At 39.8% G+C, this 16,709-nt stretch overlaps 2 protein-coding genes across 2 annotated transcripts; one reads left to right on the top strand and one right to left on the bottom strand.

Annotated features, from left to right (window-relative positions):
• Nucleotides 1-2,266: 2,266 nt before the first annotated feature.
• Nucleotides 2,267-4,327, top strand: LOC122079039 (transcription factor MYB117-like). The gene is made up of 3 exons (XM_042645263.1): nucleotides 2,267-2,930; nucleotides 3,053-3,487; nucleotides 3,747-4,327. The coding sequence occupies exons 1-3, from the start codon at nucleotides 2,612-2,614 to the stop codon at nucleotides 4,019-4,021; spliced, it is 1,029 nt and encodes a 342-aa protein (XP_042501197.1). The 5' UTR covers nucleotides 2,267-2,611; the 3' UTR covers nucleotides 4,022-4,327.
• Nucleotides 4,328-9,229: 4,902 nt separating this feature from the next.
• Nucleotides 9,230-10,381, bottom strand: LOC122080311 (probable calcium-binding protein CML46). Its single transcript, XM_042647262.1, has one exon. The coding sequence runs from the start codon at nucleotides 10,129-10,131 to the stop codon at nucleotides 9,526-9,528; it is 606 nt and encodes a 201-aa protein (XP_042503196.1). The 5' UTR covers nucleotides 10,132-10,381; the 3' UTR covers nucleotides 9,230-9,525.
• Nucleotides 10,382-16,709: the final 6,328 nt, after the last annotated feature.

A 16,709-nucleotide genomic window follows, 5' to 3' on the forward strand; every position in this document is an offset into this window, starting at 1 on the left:
ATAGTGAAGGTTCAATGGCTACGAAGACCCTAAGATGCACCTTAACTGTTGAATCCTCACTGTCCCTTGTGATATATAGATCTTTGAGGGTTGAAACATGTTACAATGGAGACTTTAAAATTGGTGGAGTTGGCTTAAGTGAAGATTTAAAAATTGGTTTGTTTACATCAATCAGAATTAACTTAACCTACCCAATTTAATCTCTTAAGGGAAAAGGAAATGACCTATTACATCAAATCATCCCCTTTAAAACCCAAAGGTTCCCATCAGCATATCTTCTTCAGATCTCACATATATACATGCTGCATGAATGCATCCTCCCGCTACTGGGCATAGAAAGTACAATCCAAGAGAGGAAGCCCTTGTAGAGTCTAGATCTAGACTCCCTGTACTTTAATCATACCACATCATGCCACCTCCACCTGTGGGATCTGCTTTGGACCTCTGGTCTATGGGAAGGCCCAGCCTCCAGAGAAGTTTGATGTAACTGAAATGGGTCCAGCCCTGTTTTTAGGGTTTTCCTGTCTAGGATTTCCATCAGTTTTGGCTATTTAATTTTAGTTAGGTTGTTTTCCAAAAGTAGCCATATTTCAAAGCTCTTGAACACAGTGATGCTCAGCTCTGTTCAGCAAATATGGTACATTCCTATTGGGTTGCAAGCCGGTAACGTCATTAGATGAAACGTCTGACTTCGGGTTTACCCCACTGGACTCTGGACTCTGGACTCTGGACTCTGGATTGGGTGAAGAAAGACTGGAATATTCTTAATGAATAATGAAATGACTTAGAAGGGAGTGTAGCTACAGGCCAGATATCCTCACCTGAAATGAAGCAGTCTCTGCCGTTCAACACTCTCCCTCTTTACTTTAATCGTGATGCTCGCCACACAGGGGTCCTTGATTTTGAATCTATCACACCTCGAACGGAGACACAAGGCAACATGGCGCATGATGCCTAGGCAGACGTGCCCTTAATCTATTGACTTAGGGTACAAGTAAGGATGTCAATAAGTCCGTTTGCACTGAATTCCAATTTGTCCAAAATAAAGATGCATCAGTTCCAACCCGGTTTTGTTTTGGGTCAATTCGCTTTACCAATAAATGTATTCATAAGTATGAAAAAATATGTTTTTTTAATGAATTTTGGATTTGTATCGGTTTCTTATTGGATTATATTGATTTGGTTTGGTTTCAATGTGGTTTTCTAGGATCGATTTATTACCTTATCAGTTTTGATATGGTCCGATTTAGGTTTGATGTCGCGCAAAGTCATTATTTGAAATATGATCCTATAAGCTCATATAAGTTTCAGTACGCATCGTTGGTTTGGGCCACAACTTTTGACACCTCAACTTACAGCCTACAGCCCTCAGCCCTCAGCCCTCAGCCCTCAGCCCTCATTTACCTCCTCCTCATTCCAAAGATCCACAGTCCAATCTCCTTCCCCAAATCCTAAAGTTGAAAATAAAGATTTGATTGTTGGAGTTTTAATGTTCACTGTGCCACACAGATGATCATTACAATCTAGATTTTGGTGGTAGCATTGAGCAACAGACAATCATGATTCCAGGAGAGAGAAGAGCATTGCAGAGGAAAGAGAAAATGGATTGAAAACAAATGAACTAGTGGAAATGTGGTGGTGGCCGGATTTTGTTAAAGGACTTCAGCTTCCAGAAAACAATAAATATGCAGTTGGAACTTGGGCACCCAGATTCCCAGAAGCAAATGAATTGAACAAGAGACCTTAGGTGGAATTTGGCGCCATCTGTGAGACAAAATAAAGGGGGTTGAAATCGTCTGCAATTCCAATCTCGTACAATTCCGTGCAATACCACCTTTAGGGGGTGACACGTGTATTGATACTAATACAATGGTCCAGATCTGGTACAACTAATAAAACATTAAATCAGTGAAGAGGCATTTAAATCAGATCTGGACCATTGCATTGGTATCAATACACATGTCACCCCCTGAAGGTGGTATTTCACAGAATTGTACGAGATCGGAATTGCAGACGATTTTTTTCCAAATAAAGGACAAAAGAAAGAAATAAAAGAGGGGAAGGGTTGTGGGGTTGTAACCTCTAACTGACCTGAGATTAAATGCTTATCTGTACAGAATAAATGATAATTATCACTCTTTAGCAAGGGCTTTGTTGCTGGGTAGCCTCGGTCTCCTTCAGGTTTCAGGTGGTTAACTAAAACCCAGGTTAGCTCTTCTCAAGTTAAGAGGATTGATGTGGATGGAGAGTTATGTTACTCCATTTACTAGCATTGGCAGGAGGTGGTGTGTGATTGTGCCAAGCCCTCATATGATCATATCAGGCCTTGAAAAGAAAAGTGTATTGGCCTGTGCTGGGCCAAGCAAGCAGAGAGTCCAGTAGTGTTTTTATGTCAAGGTGGAGAGAGACAGCCCTAACTCTCAAACAGAGAGAAAGAGAGAGAGATTTCCCAAATTGTGACATCACACGTGTGAATGATGTAGATTTATTAAAGAAGTGAAGGAAAAAGAAATGTTCATTGAAAAAGAAAGGTGTTTTGGCCTATGAAGACCCAAGCTAATCAAATGGCTTCAACAATCGCTCCTCTGTTTCCTCTTCCCCTCCTGCTTCAATGGGATTGTTTGGTGATATGGGTTCTCTCTCCCTCAGTTCCAAGTATGGAGTAGTTTTGGTTGGCTCTTCTTCTAAGGGCTCTGATTCCAACGACGGGTTTGGAGAAAGCAATGCTGCCATGGAAGACAACTACTTAAATGAGGAGAGCCCAAATGTGAATTCAGTGAATGGAAAGGAAATAGATAGTGGTGGGCAGTCAAAGCTTTTAGCCAGAGGACACTGGAGACCAGCCGAAGATACTAAACTCAAGGAACTTGTTACTCTTTATGGCCCTCAGAACTGGAACCTAATTGCAGAGAAGTTGGAAGGAAGGTCAGGTAAGAATTAAACAAAAAGAGATGAAATTTAATTTATTAAAACTTGTTTCTTTGGTTTGAAGAAGACTGAAAATCAATTATTTCCTTAATTCTGTTCTTTTGGGTTCTCCCCACATTTGTAGGTAAGAGTTGTAGATTGAGATGGTTCAACCAGTTGGACCCAAGGATCAACAGAAGAGCTTTCAATGAAGAAGAAGAAGAGAGGCTAATGGCTGCTCATAGATTGTATGGAAATAAATGGGCCATGATTGCTAGATTGTTTCCTGGTAGGACTGATAATGCAGTCAAGAACCATTGGCATGTTATAATGGCCAGGAAATACAGAGAACAGTCCATTGCATATAAGAGGAAGTTCACCCAAACTGTTAACAGAAGGTTGGAGGAAGGTGCTAGCTTTTGCCCATCTCCCTTCCCATTTTCTTCTCTCCTTGGTGATGGTGGCGGCTCAAATGGTTTACCCCATCTAACCATTGGTGAAGATCATGGTTACTCCAGCAACAACAGTCTCCCTCATAGTGGGTTTTCTGCAGAGCAGGTTCCTTTTGATTTCTTCTCTGGTATGATTTTTATCATGGCTTTCCGTGCTGTGTTCTGTTCTCACTTCTCATTTTTTTCTGTTTATCTATGTATATATTTCCTTTTAGTTGAAGAGAAGATGCCCAATTCTTTAATTAATTTGAGAAGATGAGAGCACCAAAATTATACTCAAAAAACCTATTTCCTTTCCCTTCATATGGTGTGATCAATTAAGGGTCCTAATCCTATATATCTTCTAAACTTCCAAAAGCTATCTTCATCTATGTGGGTTTGCTGCAGATCCAAAGAACCATCACATGCCTGGCTCTATGGGTCAGAACAGGGCTTGGAGTTGGGACAGGCTAAGTGACAAATCCAACTTCAATGGTTTCTGCTATACACAGCCTCCAACAATGGTGCCAATGCAACAGTCAAACTACCATCACCACCCTTGTTTCTCGGGTTCCACTTCAGCATCATCAGATTCTGCTGTAGAGAACAATTTAACCAGCCATTTTGAAGGCAGCATTGCTCCACCATCCTTCATAGACTTTCTAGGGGTTGGAGCCACTTGAAAGGAGGGAGGAGTTTCTGAAGCTGAAAGCAGTCACGGTTTCAAGCTCAATAGTATCAAGGGAAACTGAGCTGTCACTTCCGTAAAAAAGGGGAACATATGTTGTTACTGTTCTGGTCGACAGGTAAGAGAGTTGATCATATATAATCCTCATCAAGTCATCTGCCCATGTGACTCCAATATCTCTTATTCTGAGACATTGAGGGAAGCAAGCCCCTTCAAGGATGAAACAATGAAATTAGATTTTGTAACATTTTGAGTTACATGTACAAATTGGGCTATCATTCTCAATCTCACTACTTTCTTATCTCCTTGTTCACAGTTTTTACTCCAAAAAAAAAAAAGCTGTTGAAGTCGAGATAAAAATCACGGTGAGAAGATCTGACACTGAGTGCAAGGTTCTAAAACTCCCAACGATCATAAGATCTGTCAAAGGCCGATATCCTTTGATGTCGATCTGGATCAGCCTATATAGATAGATCTACCCTTGTTGTAAAAAGAATAAATAAATCAAATACAATAAAATAAATCAAATTTTATTATGATTTTACCCTTAGATTATACATTTGTGTCAATATCGGAAAAGTCAAGATTAAGGATTGATAAAGGCCGATACCATTCTGATCTGATTTGAGCTTTGAAACTGTGCTCATGAGCCATTTGTACTCGAAATCCATAAAGATGGACTGCATATCTGTATTTTCGAGAAAACCCAGTTGCATGCACATAATTTATAGACGAACAAGATAATTCTTGAGTTCTAAATTTTCAATTACTTGACCCAAGATGCTAAATCCTTGAACAAGGATAGATGGCTTGCTTGAAGAACATGGACGAAGAGAGAACTGCAAGCTTTCTCTAAAGAATGGAGGCAAAGGGGCAAAGATGGATGGATAGTTGCCCAAAGAGAAGGGGATTCGATTTTGGATTATAAGGTTAATCTTTAATCTTTAATCGGATGGGTCAAACTTCGAACCCTCTAAAGGGTGGGTCGAATGGATAAAAATGAGTCTGACATTTCCTCACTGTTGATTTGTGAAAGGACAGGCGATCCTAACCCATCCATTCCAATTTTTAAAACTATGATGTCAAACTGCTACTGGTGGTCTTAATCAACTTTTAAAACCATGTCACTTTTCTTTTCCTTAAACTCAAATGGGATTAGATAGACAAAAATATGGAGTCCAGTGTGTGAGGTGCAAGGTCTGAGAACTCGGTATCAGGAATGGGATCGGTAAAGGTCAATACTGGTCTAAATCACCCTAGATTGGATAACAATACCCTTAGTTTTACTTTTAAAACCACTTCTTTGATCATTTTATATAGATTAATGCCGATACCAATGTAATTGGACTGATTCCAATCAATTCGCTCTGATTCCTCAAACCATGGTGAGGTGGGTGTGGAAGAGGACGAGAAAATGTGATTGGAAGGAAACTATGGATTACTTGGAAGAACCAAATAAGAGTAGGGATTTGACTTCTCTCCTGAGCGATTATCATCCAGGTCTTGCCCATAACTATCTAGGCGATCGACACATGTTCAAGCGGTGATCTAATGGCTCCCAGCGCTTTTGTCTCCTCTTGAATGCAACATCTCTATTATGATCAATAAAATCATAATCGTTGGATCACTGCTTGGACATGTATCAACCTCTCAAATAATTATGAATAGTATCTTGACGATCATTGCTCAGGAAAAGAGCCGAATCCGGATAATAGTAATAGGGTTTTATGGGGGAAAGCAACAGCAAAAAACGGTCTTGTCAAATGACCCAAAAACATCCTCTTTCATGGGTCTTTGCAAAATGTCAGGCTAGGATTCTACCTCTGAGCATTAACTTTCCAAATTTCTCCTATTCATTCCTGATTGTAATTGTTCAAACGCTCTTTCCCCTCTCCTTCGTTAGAAGAGAATCATTTCAGAACTCATGCCTACTAAAGTCTCAAGACATCCCAAACTGATGTGAAAACTTAGGATGAGGACCCAGAGTTGGACAACTTAACAATGAAATTAATAAATTCAGTTTCTTCCTGCAAATACCGGAATAAACAGTCCGCGTTCCTTATCCCTGTGTCAATACCATAAAATAGTGCATTTGATTTTCAATTGAATACTACAAATCTCATGGATCATAAATTTGTTAACAACAACATCAACTCAGTCTTATCTCAACTAAAAAGGGTCAACAACATGGATTCTTGTATTACAGTTAGTTCTATTCAATGTCAAACTCAATACAAGACTTAAGCTAGACATATTTTTGCTTACCATTTCTCCAAACATAATTTTTGGTCTGCCCCCAACTCTTTTAGATCTTTCAATCTGAATCAAATCACTCATCTATATTAGAGTATTCAAATGCCTCCGTTGGACATGGCTATGCCACTTCAAACGACTTTCTAGTAGCTTTTGATGTACTGGAACTACTCCCAAAGGACCCAAACTAGTTATAATATGATTATTCCTTACTTTATTCTTCCTAGTTATACCATTCATCAATCTAAACATTCTCATCTCTAGTACAATTACTTTTTCTATATGATTTGCTTCTTAATTTCCTAACATTCTGGACCCTACATTATAGCAGATCACATGATTGTCCTATAAAATTTTTCTTTAGGTTTTTAAAAAATACTTTGATCATACAATACTCGGGACGTATATCTGCACTTCACCCATCTTCTTTTAATCATTTATAAAATATCATAATCTATATCACCTTTTTTATTTATGATTGAACTCATAAATCCAACTAATCATTTTGGCAGAAACCTACCTCTTATCAATTTTCATTACCTCATTATCTATCCTCGTGTAACTAAAGTTACACACCATATAATCCATGTTCTTTTTGTTTATCTTAAAACAAAAATTATTTAATGGTTGATTTCCATTACTTTAACTTAGTGTTAATCCATGTTTTTGTCTCGTCTACTAAAACTATAGTATCAACAAAAAGCATACACCAATGAACTTCATCTTCAATGTCTTTAGCTAATTCATCAATGATAAGTCCAAATGAATAGGAGTTTAAAGTTGATCCTTCATGTGATCCACATGTAATTGGCAATTCACTATCTTGATCCCAACAGTTCTTACATTAGTCACCAAACCATTGTACATTTATTTAATTATGTCCACATATTTACTTGAAACAAATCTATTCTTTAGTATTTTCCATAGGACCCTGTCATAAGATTTCTCTAGGTCAACAAATATTATATAGAGATCCTTCTTACAATTTCTAAATATTTCAATGAGTCTCTTAAATACGTAAATAGCATCTATCGTGAATCTTATTGGCATAGATAAAATGAAATTGATTCTCTGTAATAGTAATTTATTTTCTCAAATGTGTTTCAATAACCTTCTCCCTTTTCATCATAGACTCATTAGTTTTATACCTCCAAAGTTACTGCAACTCTAAATTTCGCATTTCTTTTTCTAATTTGAAACCACAAATGCTTCTCCATTAATCTGACATTTTTCTTGTGCTCCTAATAAGTCATAGATTCCTATGCTATTCCATACTTCTATTGGGATATCATACAATGAGTCTCTTAAATACGTAAATAGCATCTATCATGAATCTTATTGGCATAGATAAAATGAAATTGATTCTTTGTAATAGTAATTTATTTTCTCAAATGTGTTTCAATAACCTTCTCCCTTTTCATCATAGACTCATTAGTTTTATACCTCCAAAGTTACTGCAACTCTAAATTTCGCATTTCTTTTTCTAATTTGAAACCACAAATGCTTCTCCATTAATCTGACATTTTTCTTGTGCTCCTAATAAGTCATAGATTCCTATGCTATTCCATACTTCTATTGGGATCTCATACAATGAGTCTCTTAAATACGTAAATAGCATCTATCGTGAATCTTATTGGCATAGATAAAATGAAATTGATTCTCTGTAATAGTAATTTATTTTCTCAAATGTGTTTCAATAACCTTCTCCCTTTTCATCATAGACTCATTAGTTTTATACCTCTAAAGTTACTGCAACTCTAAATTTCGCATTTCTTTTTCTAATTTGAAACCAAAAATGCTTCTCCATTAATCTGACATTTTTCTTGTGCTCCTAATAAGTCATAGATTCCTAGGCTATTCCATACTTTTATTGGGATCTCATACTGGCCTTGTGCCTTGCGCGCATACTTTAATCCTTCTTAAAGCTTTTTTTTATTTCAGAAACTTTGATTTTTTGTATATACTTACACAAGTGATGTCTTAAATGGGTAATGCAATCTTTTGAGACACAATTATTCGAAGTCTCTCCATTTAGTAAACTGCAGAAACAAACTTTTGATCTCTCTTTAGTGTCCTCACCCTTTATTAGTAGTACTCGGTCTGTCTTTTTTCTTCCTTCCCCCCATTTTCTTGTTTTCCCTTCTTTGCTTGTTTCACCCCTCCCCCAATTTTTCATGTTACCCCATCTTCTTTGCTTGTATCTTTCCCCACTTTCTTAGTTCCTTGGCCTATTTCTTTCCTAAGGTTGATTTGTTTTGTCTCGTGTTTATTAGATTGGCTTTTGATGGAGAGGGGCCTTTGCCCTTTTTTAGCCAATTTAGACTTTATCTGCTTTATCTGTTTTTTCGTTTGTTTATTCACCTAAAAAATAAAAAAAAACATCATCTCACCCTGTCTTTCCCTTCTCTAGAAAATTCTCACCCAAACAAATAAAATGGGTGAGATGCTACCGTGATTCTTCCTTCAATTCCTTAATTTCCATCTTACCCCACCTCACTACACCTGAAACCCACTCCCCAAACTATTCCACCAAACACCCCCGCTATCCAAATGAAGCCTAGGTGACATGAGTTACAATTTTTCATAATTATCCCATGTATTGTACGAAGTCCAACAACCACAATAAAATGATGGAATATTTTCAGCGTGGGTGAAGAGCAACTCAATCTGAAAAAGAAGGATATACTAGGTGTTGAGATTGGTAACTGACTAGAGACATATCCATATCCATAGAGCTTCCTGTAACTACACTTTTAAAGGGTATTCATTTATTTTCTCACATTCTTGGACTTAAAAAGGGTGCTGCATGATAACTCAGCTGATTGGAAGGGGCTTTTGCTATAGTGAGCATGGTATGAGAAATCGAATTGAATCAGTTGGAATCGGCTGGATTGGATTAATATTGGTGTCAACGATCTGAATTCTTGATCATACTATCGAAGGATTAATATAGAAAAAGGGTAAAATGGTAAAAGCATTTTTGTTCGATCCTGAGCAATCTGGATCGAAATCAGATCCATATTAGCCTTGACCGATCCCATTCCTGACAAACCAACAAATATTTGTTTCGGTCCAAATAAATCTAAAAATGGGAACTGTACAAAGAACTAGTTCAACAAAAACCCCAAGGGGTAGCTTAGTCGTTGGAAAGGACCAACCTCTTGAGTTCAACTCTCCTTGGGGTTATCGATCCCAAAAAAAACTTCATTTCAATCGAAAAAAAAAAAAAAAAAATTGTAGAAGTGTTCAACAAAAGCTCATCTCCATAAATTTCACAAATTCAGTGAAATCTATCCGTCCGTCTCCATTGGTGTCAAAGGCTCCAATCATCTTGTTGCAATCTCTCGGTTTTGATCCTTCCAAGAAGCCCAGGGCGCAGAGCACTCTTTGTAGCTCCTCTGCATCTATATACCCATCTCTGTTCTCATCAAACACCTCAAAAGCGTCAGTCAATTCCTCCGAAGTTGGATCCTTTTCCTCAAACAGACGCGAAAGCTCTTGGAAACCCAGTTTCTCCTCAAGCTTCTCTCCATTTGGGTCACAAGAGATTCCTAACTTCTCCATCACCATCTCCACCTCTCCTCTGCATAGCTTTCCATCATCTATCTGAAAGCTTAATTGTTTGTTCAATTCAGGATTTGGCTTTTTCTTCTCCTCAGATTGAGTATTCGAATTGTTGGTACCACATACAAGGTCTAGTTGGGATTGGAGGAAAGACTGAAAACCTGAGGTAGTTGAGTAGAACTTGTGAATCCTGATTGCCCAATCGAGAACTTCGAGAAAGAATATGAACCCAGCTAAGCCAACTAAATAGAAAGGACAGAGAGGGCTTGTTATCGTCTTCTTCTCCATTGATGTTGGTTGCTGAAATCAAGTGTTGGAGAAGAACGGATTGAAGAAGAAAGGAAAGGTTGCGGGTTGGTTCTGAACGACGATTATGAGAAAAGGGTTGGGTTTGGGTTTTATAAACAAGAGGATGGATGCGTGGAAAAGGTGAGTCAAACTTCAAAGGTGGGATGCAGGGGGAGGGAAGGTGCCTGGCAGAACCCGCGGGAAGAGTTTGGACTGGAAAAGATCAAAACTTTGAGAAGCTGAGAGGAATTGGTATGGTCAAGGACGCCACCTCCAGAAATTAATTCTCAAGTCTCAACAGCTAAACGTCTGTGGGGTCGGTTTGGGTCTTTCTCATGCATCATCTACGGTGCAGAACTAGAGAGAGAGAGAGAGAGTGGTTTATTTGTCTTTTCTGTTGAATTAGATGAGGTTCTTCTTTTCTTTGGTAAAATATATGAGACAAGGTCATCTTCGATGTTGCGAGGAAATGCCCAAAAGTTGGGGGACTCTTGTCTTTTTAGTCGATCTACTAAAGAGTCAAGTCTTTAATAAATTGAAATTTCCTTTTTGTTTACGATAAGAAGAAGCTACCCCCAACTCACGTTTGAGTAATCGCGTGAAGATCTTAGTTAAACGTGTTTTTGCTGCTAGAATATCAGATTTTATTAAGAAAGAATAAGAAAAAAAAAAAAAACATTTACAAAGAAGAAAAACATAATCAGAACTCTCGAAAAGTGAGTCCCTACTTTTGGTATTGTCATCAGTAGAGATTCATAAATGCTATCTCATAATTCTTAAACATGTTATGTTTAAAATGTAATCACCAATACCAACAGGACATGTTACAACCTAGGACGAGCTCATGGTATGGTTACTACCAAATTCACATTCATTCAGCAAATAACTGGGTAATCGACCTACCAACGCTTGGAGAATCCTTGATAAAGGAGGCAACTCATTTACCTTAAGGGGATCCACTCCCAGTTGAGTACGTAGACTCTAAGCAAGGAATGGATCTTTCACAATCAGGAAAGATCACCGAAAATGTCACACCCTGTTCACACAGAACTGGATCGGTGATCGGGTTAACTCCGGTTAACCCAAACCTGCCAGGATCATCTGATAGAGTACCCAACCACAACATACACATATCTAAGATAACGTTCAAAAATTCAGCGGAAGACTTAATTTACCTGTAAACACCCCCAATATACTTGATACCTAAATTATAGTATATAGATAAATACATGTGAGGCCGCAGCCATGATATTTACACAAAAAGAATAACAATTCACGCATCAAGTACACAAAAAGGGGTTACCAAAAGAATCAAAAAGTAAAACCCAGCACCGTATCAATATTGCGGTCCCGCAGCACAGCCCATGCACGAACAATCCGTGCCGTGCTCATATTCCTCGGGGACCCACCAATCATCTTCGGGGAATTCAACTGTGGGGCCCGACCCTTGATCTTCAGGCTGGTGACCTGCAAAATCATCTAAAAGAGGTGTACACATGGGATGAACTCACTAGCTCAGTAAGTGAAAAAAAGGACCACACAACAGTCCACACAACAATCACAATCATATGCACTATATGCTATGCAATTCATTTTTAATCACATCCACCTAAACAACATTACTAAGTCTTTGGCTTAGTGCTACTACAACCACAGTGCACGTATACTTCGGGTACGAGCCGCGAACTCCATCCCACGATACGCCCATAGGGCTGTAGGAGAAGGCCCACCGTGAGTACTCGAAAAAGTAAAGCATGCCGACTACCGACTCTCAACATAAAAGTAAATGACAGAAAATAAAAGGTGCTGACTCCAGCAATTTAAAAGCAGTACGATTGGCCCTCTTGAATATACCACCGAGGTTGCTGACTGTCCTAATGACCAGCCGGGCGTATGTCTAACCACCACAGTGACCCGACAATCGCCACCACTACTTCCCCCCAAATGGTAACCCAACACCTCAACCCCTGTTGGGAAGGGTCGTAGCACAGGAAGATGATAATCCTAAGCCGCATGCTCCTATATGACAAAGTACGATTGCATAGTACCAGCGCGTCCCATTCCATGGGCCACCAATGCACTCGTTTCCAAATCGACTACAGCATCTAGTCTAATAATGCATCATGCACAATGATCCCATCATTCATCACATAAGCACATCATCATTTAGCATTGAGAAAGTAAAACACAAAACACATGTCATAATCATAAGAGGATGGCTAAGCTACACATAATTTGCATGATGATATGGCTAGTCTAGATACAATTTAAATGAATGCCAAACAAGCCTTAAAATAAGGTCAAACGTCCTCTCCCCACTTACTTGTTGTGTACAAAGACTCATGCCCGGTACGGGTGAGATTCGACGCGAGAAACGTAAATTTTGATGAACCTATCATAAGTGAATGAGATTAACATTTCACCACTTTGGGGTCAAAACCAACAAGATTTGATGATAAAATCATGTTTAGAATCATAAAAGAAGGTCGCACGTCCATTTTGGGTCCATTTGGATACAAAAATCACGTTGGGGGCCTTTCGGGTGGGTCGGATAGTCCACCTGTGACGGCCCACCGGTCTTCATAAGTGGGTGGGTCGGCCCACCGGTCTTGATCGACGGCCAGGTCGGCCCGCCGGTGGGGGCAAAGGGTTGGCTAGGACAAGCGGGCAGGTTAGCCCACCGATCTTGATCGACGGGCAGGTCGACCCGTCGGTAGGGGCCCACCGGTCGGCTCCAAGGGCCTGCCCCCTCAGACGGGTGCCCTCAGGTGGGCCGTTTGGCCCACTGGTCCCAGCCCACCTGAGAGGGCGAAAAAATGCCATTTTTCTTGAAACTTTCCCCAGTCTTTGGGGAAACAAATGGGGTTTTTCCAAACCCATTTTCCACACATTTAAGGTCTCATAAGATGATTCTAACCTAGATCTAAGTTAGATTTAAGGATTGAGAAGCTATCTTACCTTCTTTGCTCAAGAACTCTTTCAAAACCCCAAAATCACTTCTTAGCTCAAGAAATCACCAATACTTCTCCAACCTTGTAACCACTTCTTCAAATCCTTCAAAATCAACACATAGACCATCTATCAAACCTTAGATTCATCATCTCAAGGGGGATTTACAAGATCTCAAGGAACTCTACCCAAATCAAGGGTTTTACTTGGGTTTGGTGAAAGTGTAAGAAACATAGCTTTTGCTCACCTCTAATCGTAGACCTCGTGTTGGGGATCACTCTCCCGGCGTCGGAATGGGAAGATCAAACCTTGGCGCCGCTTAAATCCATTTATTCTTCCTCTTCCTTCCCTTTTCCTCTTCTCTGTTCTCTTTTCTCCCTTCCTTTCTCTCTCCTCTTTAATCTTTTCACCAACTTCTAAATGTAATAAATGAGATATTGAAAAACACAAAACAATGCTATTTATACTTTCCTAAAACAACTAGTAATCACATGGGTGGGTCATCAAGTGGGCGGATGCGCCCACCCGTGACTGCCCACCTAAGAGCCGAAAATCTGCCAACAAGTGGGATTTTGATGGAATTCGACTCTCGACGCGTATCTCACTCTCGGCACAAGGTATATTCTACGTATGCACTTTAGGATACGGCTACATACCGGCATTACCTGTACATGGCCTTATGATACATGCATGTGCACGGCTTGGGTACACCCGTCTCCTCTGGCACTGACTCGGACTTGTCTGGCCAACCTGTGTTCAAAGTCATCCTTGCCATCATGGTCCATAAGGAACCCGCCTTAACCCTCTCCGGTTCGGGTCCTGCATGGTTAAACCGGGTCAACCGTGTAATTAGACCGGGTTTAAAAAGTAGGGTATCACAGAAAATGACTCCTAGTCATCCCTAAAGGAAGGAGAATCTCCATCCGATCAGAAAATAGAAAATTCCTACAAGTGGAATAACCACTATCTACACATTCTCCAATCATAACTCTCACTATATTTAGACTCCCATCAGAATTAAAATTCTTACAAGTTGTGACTCTCCATGATCGCCTCACTTCAACTCAATCGATTAACTATAAATACCCAAGTAAACCCCCTTAAGAGGGATCAAAGCTTTTCCATTCTACTTGGAATTACTTTTCGCAAAGAGATCTGACTCAGACATTAGAGAGTACTCGTCGGAACATCCCAATGCCCACTCTCTTGTGTTGGTTCTTCTTGCAGGAAGTATGGAAAGCTTAAGACGATTCTTGCCACAACAGATTGGCGCCGTTAGTGGAAATGTTATTAGCAAAATCATTAACTGATACTCATGGTGAGGGAAAGTCTGTGTTTGGGTGGTCTGCCGCTACCACCACTCTTTCCTGCGGCTGGACAAGAGATCGCCCTGAAGTTGACCGGACAGGAACCAGCCCGTAGAGAGCACACCAGGTCATCGACACCACTACTGGTGGAAATACTTCCTCCTCCACCACTTGAAGAGTTAAACCCTAACGCACTTGCTACTAATTCACAATTACAAGGTTTACAACTTCAAGCACTGTAGATGAATTTATTGTTCAGAAATCTACTTTAACAGTTGGGTCAGTGCTTCCTAATGTTTCACCTCCAATGGCTTAGGTGGATAGAGTGCTGCCACCAAAACTAAGACCCAATTGGGATGTTGGTGTTGTTATGCCAATTCACTAAACCACCACTAATCAATTGACAAGACCCACCACTCACCTATTGACATAGGGATGAGGGTAATCGTACGGATTTTACAAATAAGCGCTACCCACCACTCATCGACTGACACAAGAATCTCAACAGACATACATCTCCCTAGGGCCTAAAGTGGTGATGCCTTAGCCAAAGAATCATCGACTCCTCGAGTCAGCTAGAGGATCCGTGACTGAGCTACTGCAGCTCTCAATTGCTTTGTTTTTCGAACTGAAGATATGTGTCTTCCATTCTTCAAAATCTTCAAGAACCTTCAATCGCACAATGAAGGACAATGCATTGCTAGAAGATCGAGCAGAAGGTCATAAAGTAAAAAGAACAACAACAAATTACATCCTTGAGGAGGATGGAGTTCTATACAAAAGATCTATTTCTAGATTCTTACTCAAGTGCCTTGGTCCACTGAGGTTGAGTACGCTCTAGCCAAGGTACATAAAGGAATATATGGAAATCACCTGTGTGGCTGATCTCTGGCATATAAGGTCCTTCAGCAAGGTTTCTATTAGCCTGAGATGCAGAAGATGCAATGCACCACGTCAAGATATGCTGGAAAAGCCAGATCCACGCTCCTTGTATTCCTCTACAGCTCGCTCAGCCTCCACCTCTAGCTACTCCTTCACTGACTTCATATCAGCTTTTAACTGGGTCACTCATCAGTCAGAAACTTCTTTGGCTTCCCACTCTGATTGAATGATGCCATCCTTTTTTGCAGCACGGGCTTAAGTGGAGGTCGAATCTGCTGAGACTTTGGTGGTGCTCCCCAAAAGAGACTTCTCCTGATCAGTCTAATGAGCATGGTTGGCATTAGGGGCTTCAACTCTTATGGTGACTTGGATCTAAGGATGTGAATTTGAAATCGAAACAGTTTACCGAAACTGAACTGAGCCGTTTACACCGAAATCGGAAAACCGTTTAGTAAATGGTTCGGTTCTGGTTTCAAGTTTAAGACTGATTAGTTAAATGTGTCGGGTCGGTTTAACTGTTTAACCATTGGTTTCAAACCGAATTGACACTATGAAAATCGAACCATTTAAACCGTCAAAACTTATCCGATTAACCTGTATAATAATTAAATATTTAATTATTTTAACAAAACATAATGGTTTGATTTAGGGAAGAATTAAGGACCATAGAGGTTGACCAACAATCTATTTAATAATTTACTCATACTATGCAGTTATTTAGTTAAATCATTGCTTGTTCAATGCCTCATTTAATATGATACAAGATTGAAGCGTTTATCAACAAAAGCAAATTTTAGTAAGCGTGCAAATAAACTAGCAAACCGATTACTAACATTTTAGAAACTGTGTGGAATAAACCGTGATCAAAACCGTTTAAAACTGTGAAATCGACATCATTTAAAAACCATAGAACCGAAACCGTTTACTAAACGGTTGCGGTTTCAGAAAGTGCAACCGTTTAGTAAATGGTGTGGTTTTGGTCTCAGCCAAATAAATGTGAACCAAACCGAACCGCAACGTATACACCGAAACTGAACCGATTAACAACCTTACTTGGTCCCAAGAATGGTCACCCAGTTCTGAGTTGTAGAAAGAGAAGTCATAGTTGCATCAAGCTCACTAGTGGCCTTGGTAAGCTGCTTTGCCAGGGCCTCCGGCTCCCTGTCTTGCCTCGCGATCATTCTGTCAAGTGTCTCTACCCAGTCATAAACCTCAACAACGAATGCCATATGTTGCGAGAGAAAAAGTTAATAACTCAAAGCATGAAAGCAACTACTAAATTACAAAAAGCTTAGTTCACTTACTCGAGAAAGTGTGATCCTCCCTCTTTTGGGGACTTTTTCTTGTTCTTCCTCCCTTAGCATCTATCTGTCCCATTAATAATGAATGTCTTGAAGCCAGACATAGGCCATCTCATGCCCATCAAACATCGAACAATCT

The sequence above is a fragment of the Macadamia integrifolia genome, chromosome 5 (assembly GCF_013358625.1).
Source record: "Macadamia integrifolia cultivar HAES 741 chromosome 5, SCU_Mint_v3, whole genome shotgun sequence".
NCBI classification, from domain to species: Eukaryota; Viridiplantae; Streptophyta; class Magnoliopsida; order Proteales; family Proteaceae; genus Macadamia; species Macadamia integrifolia.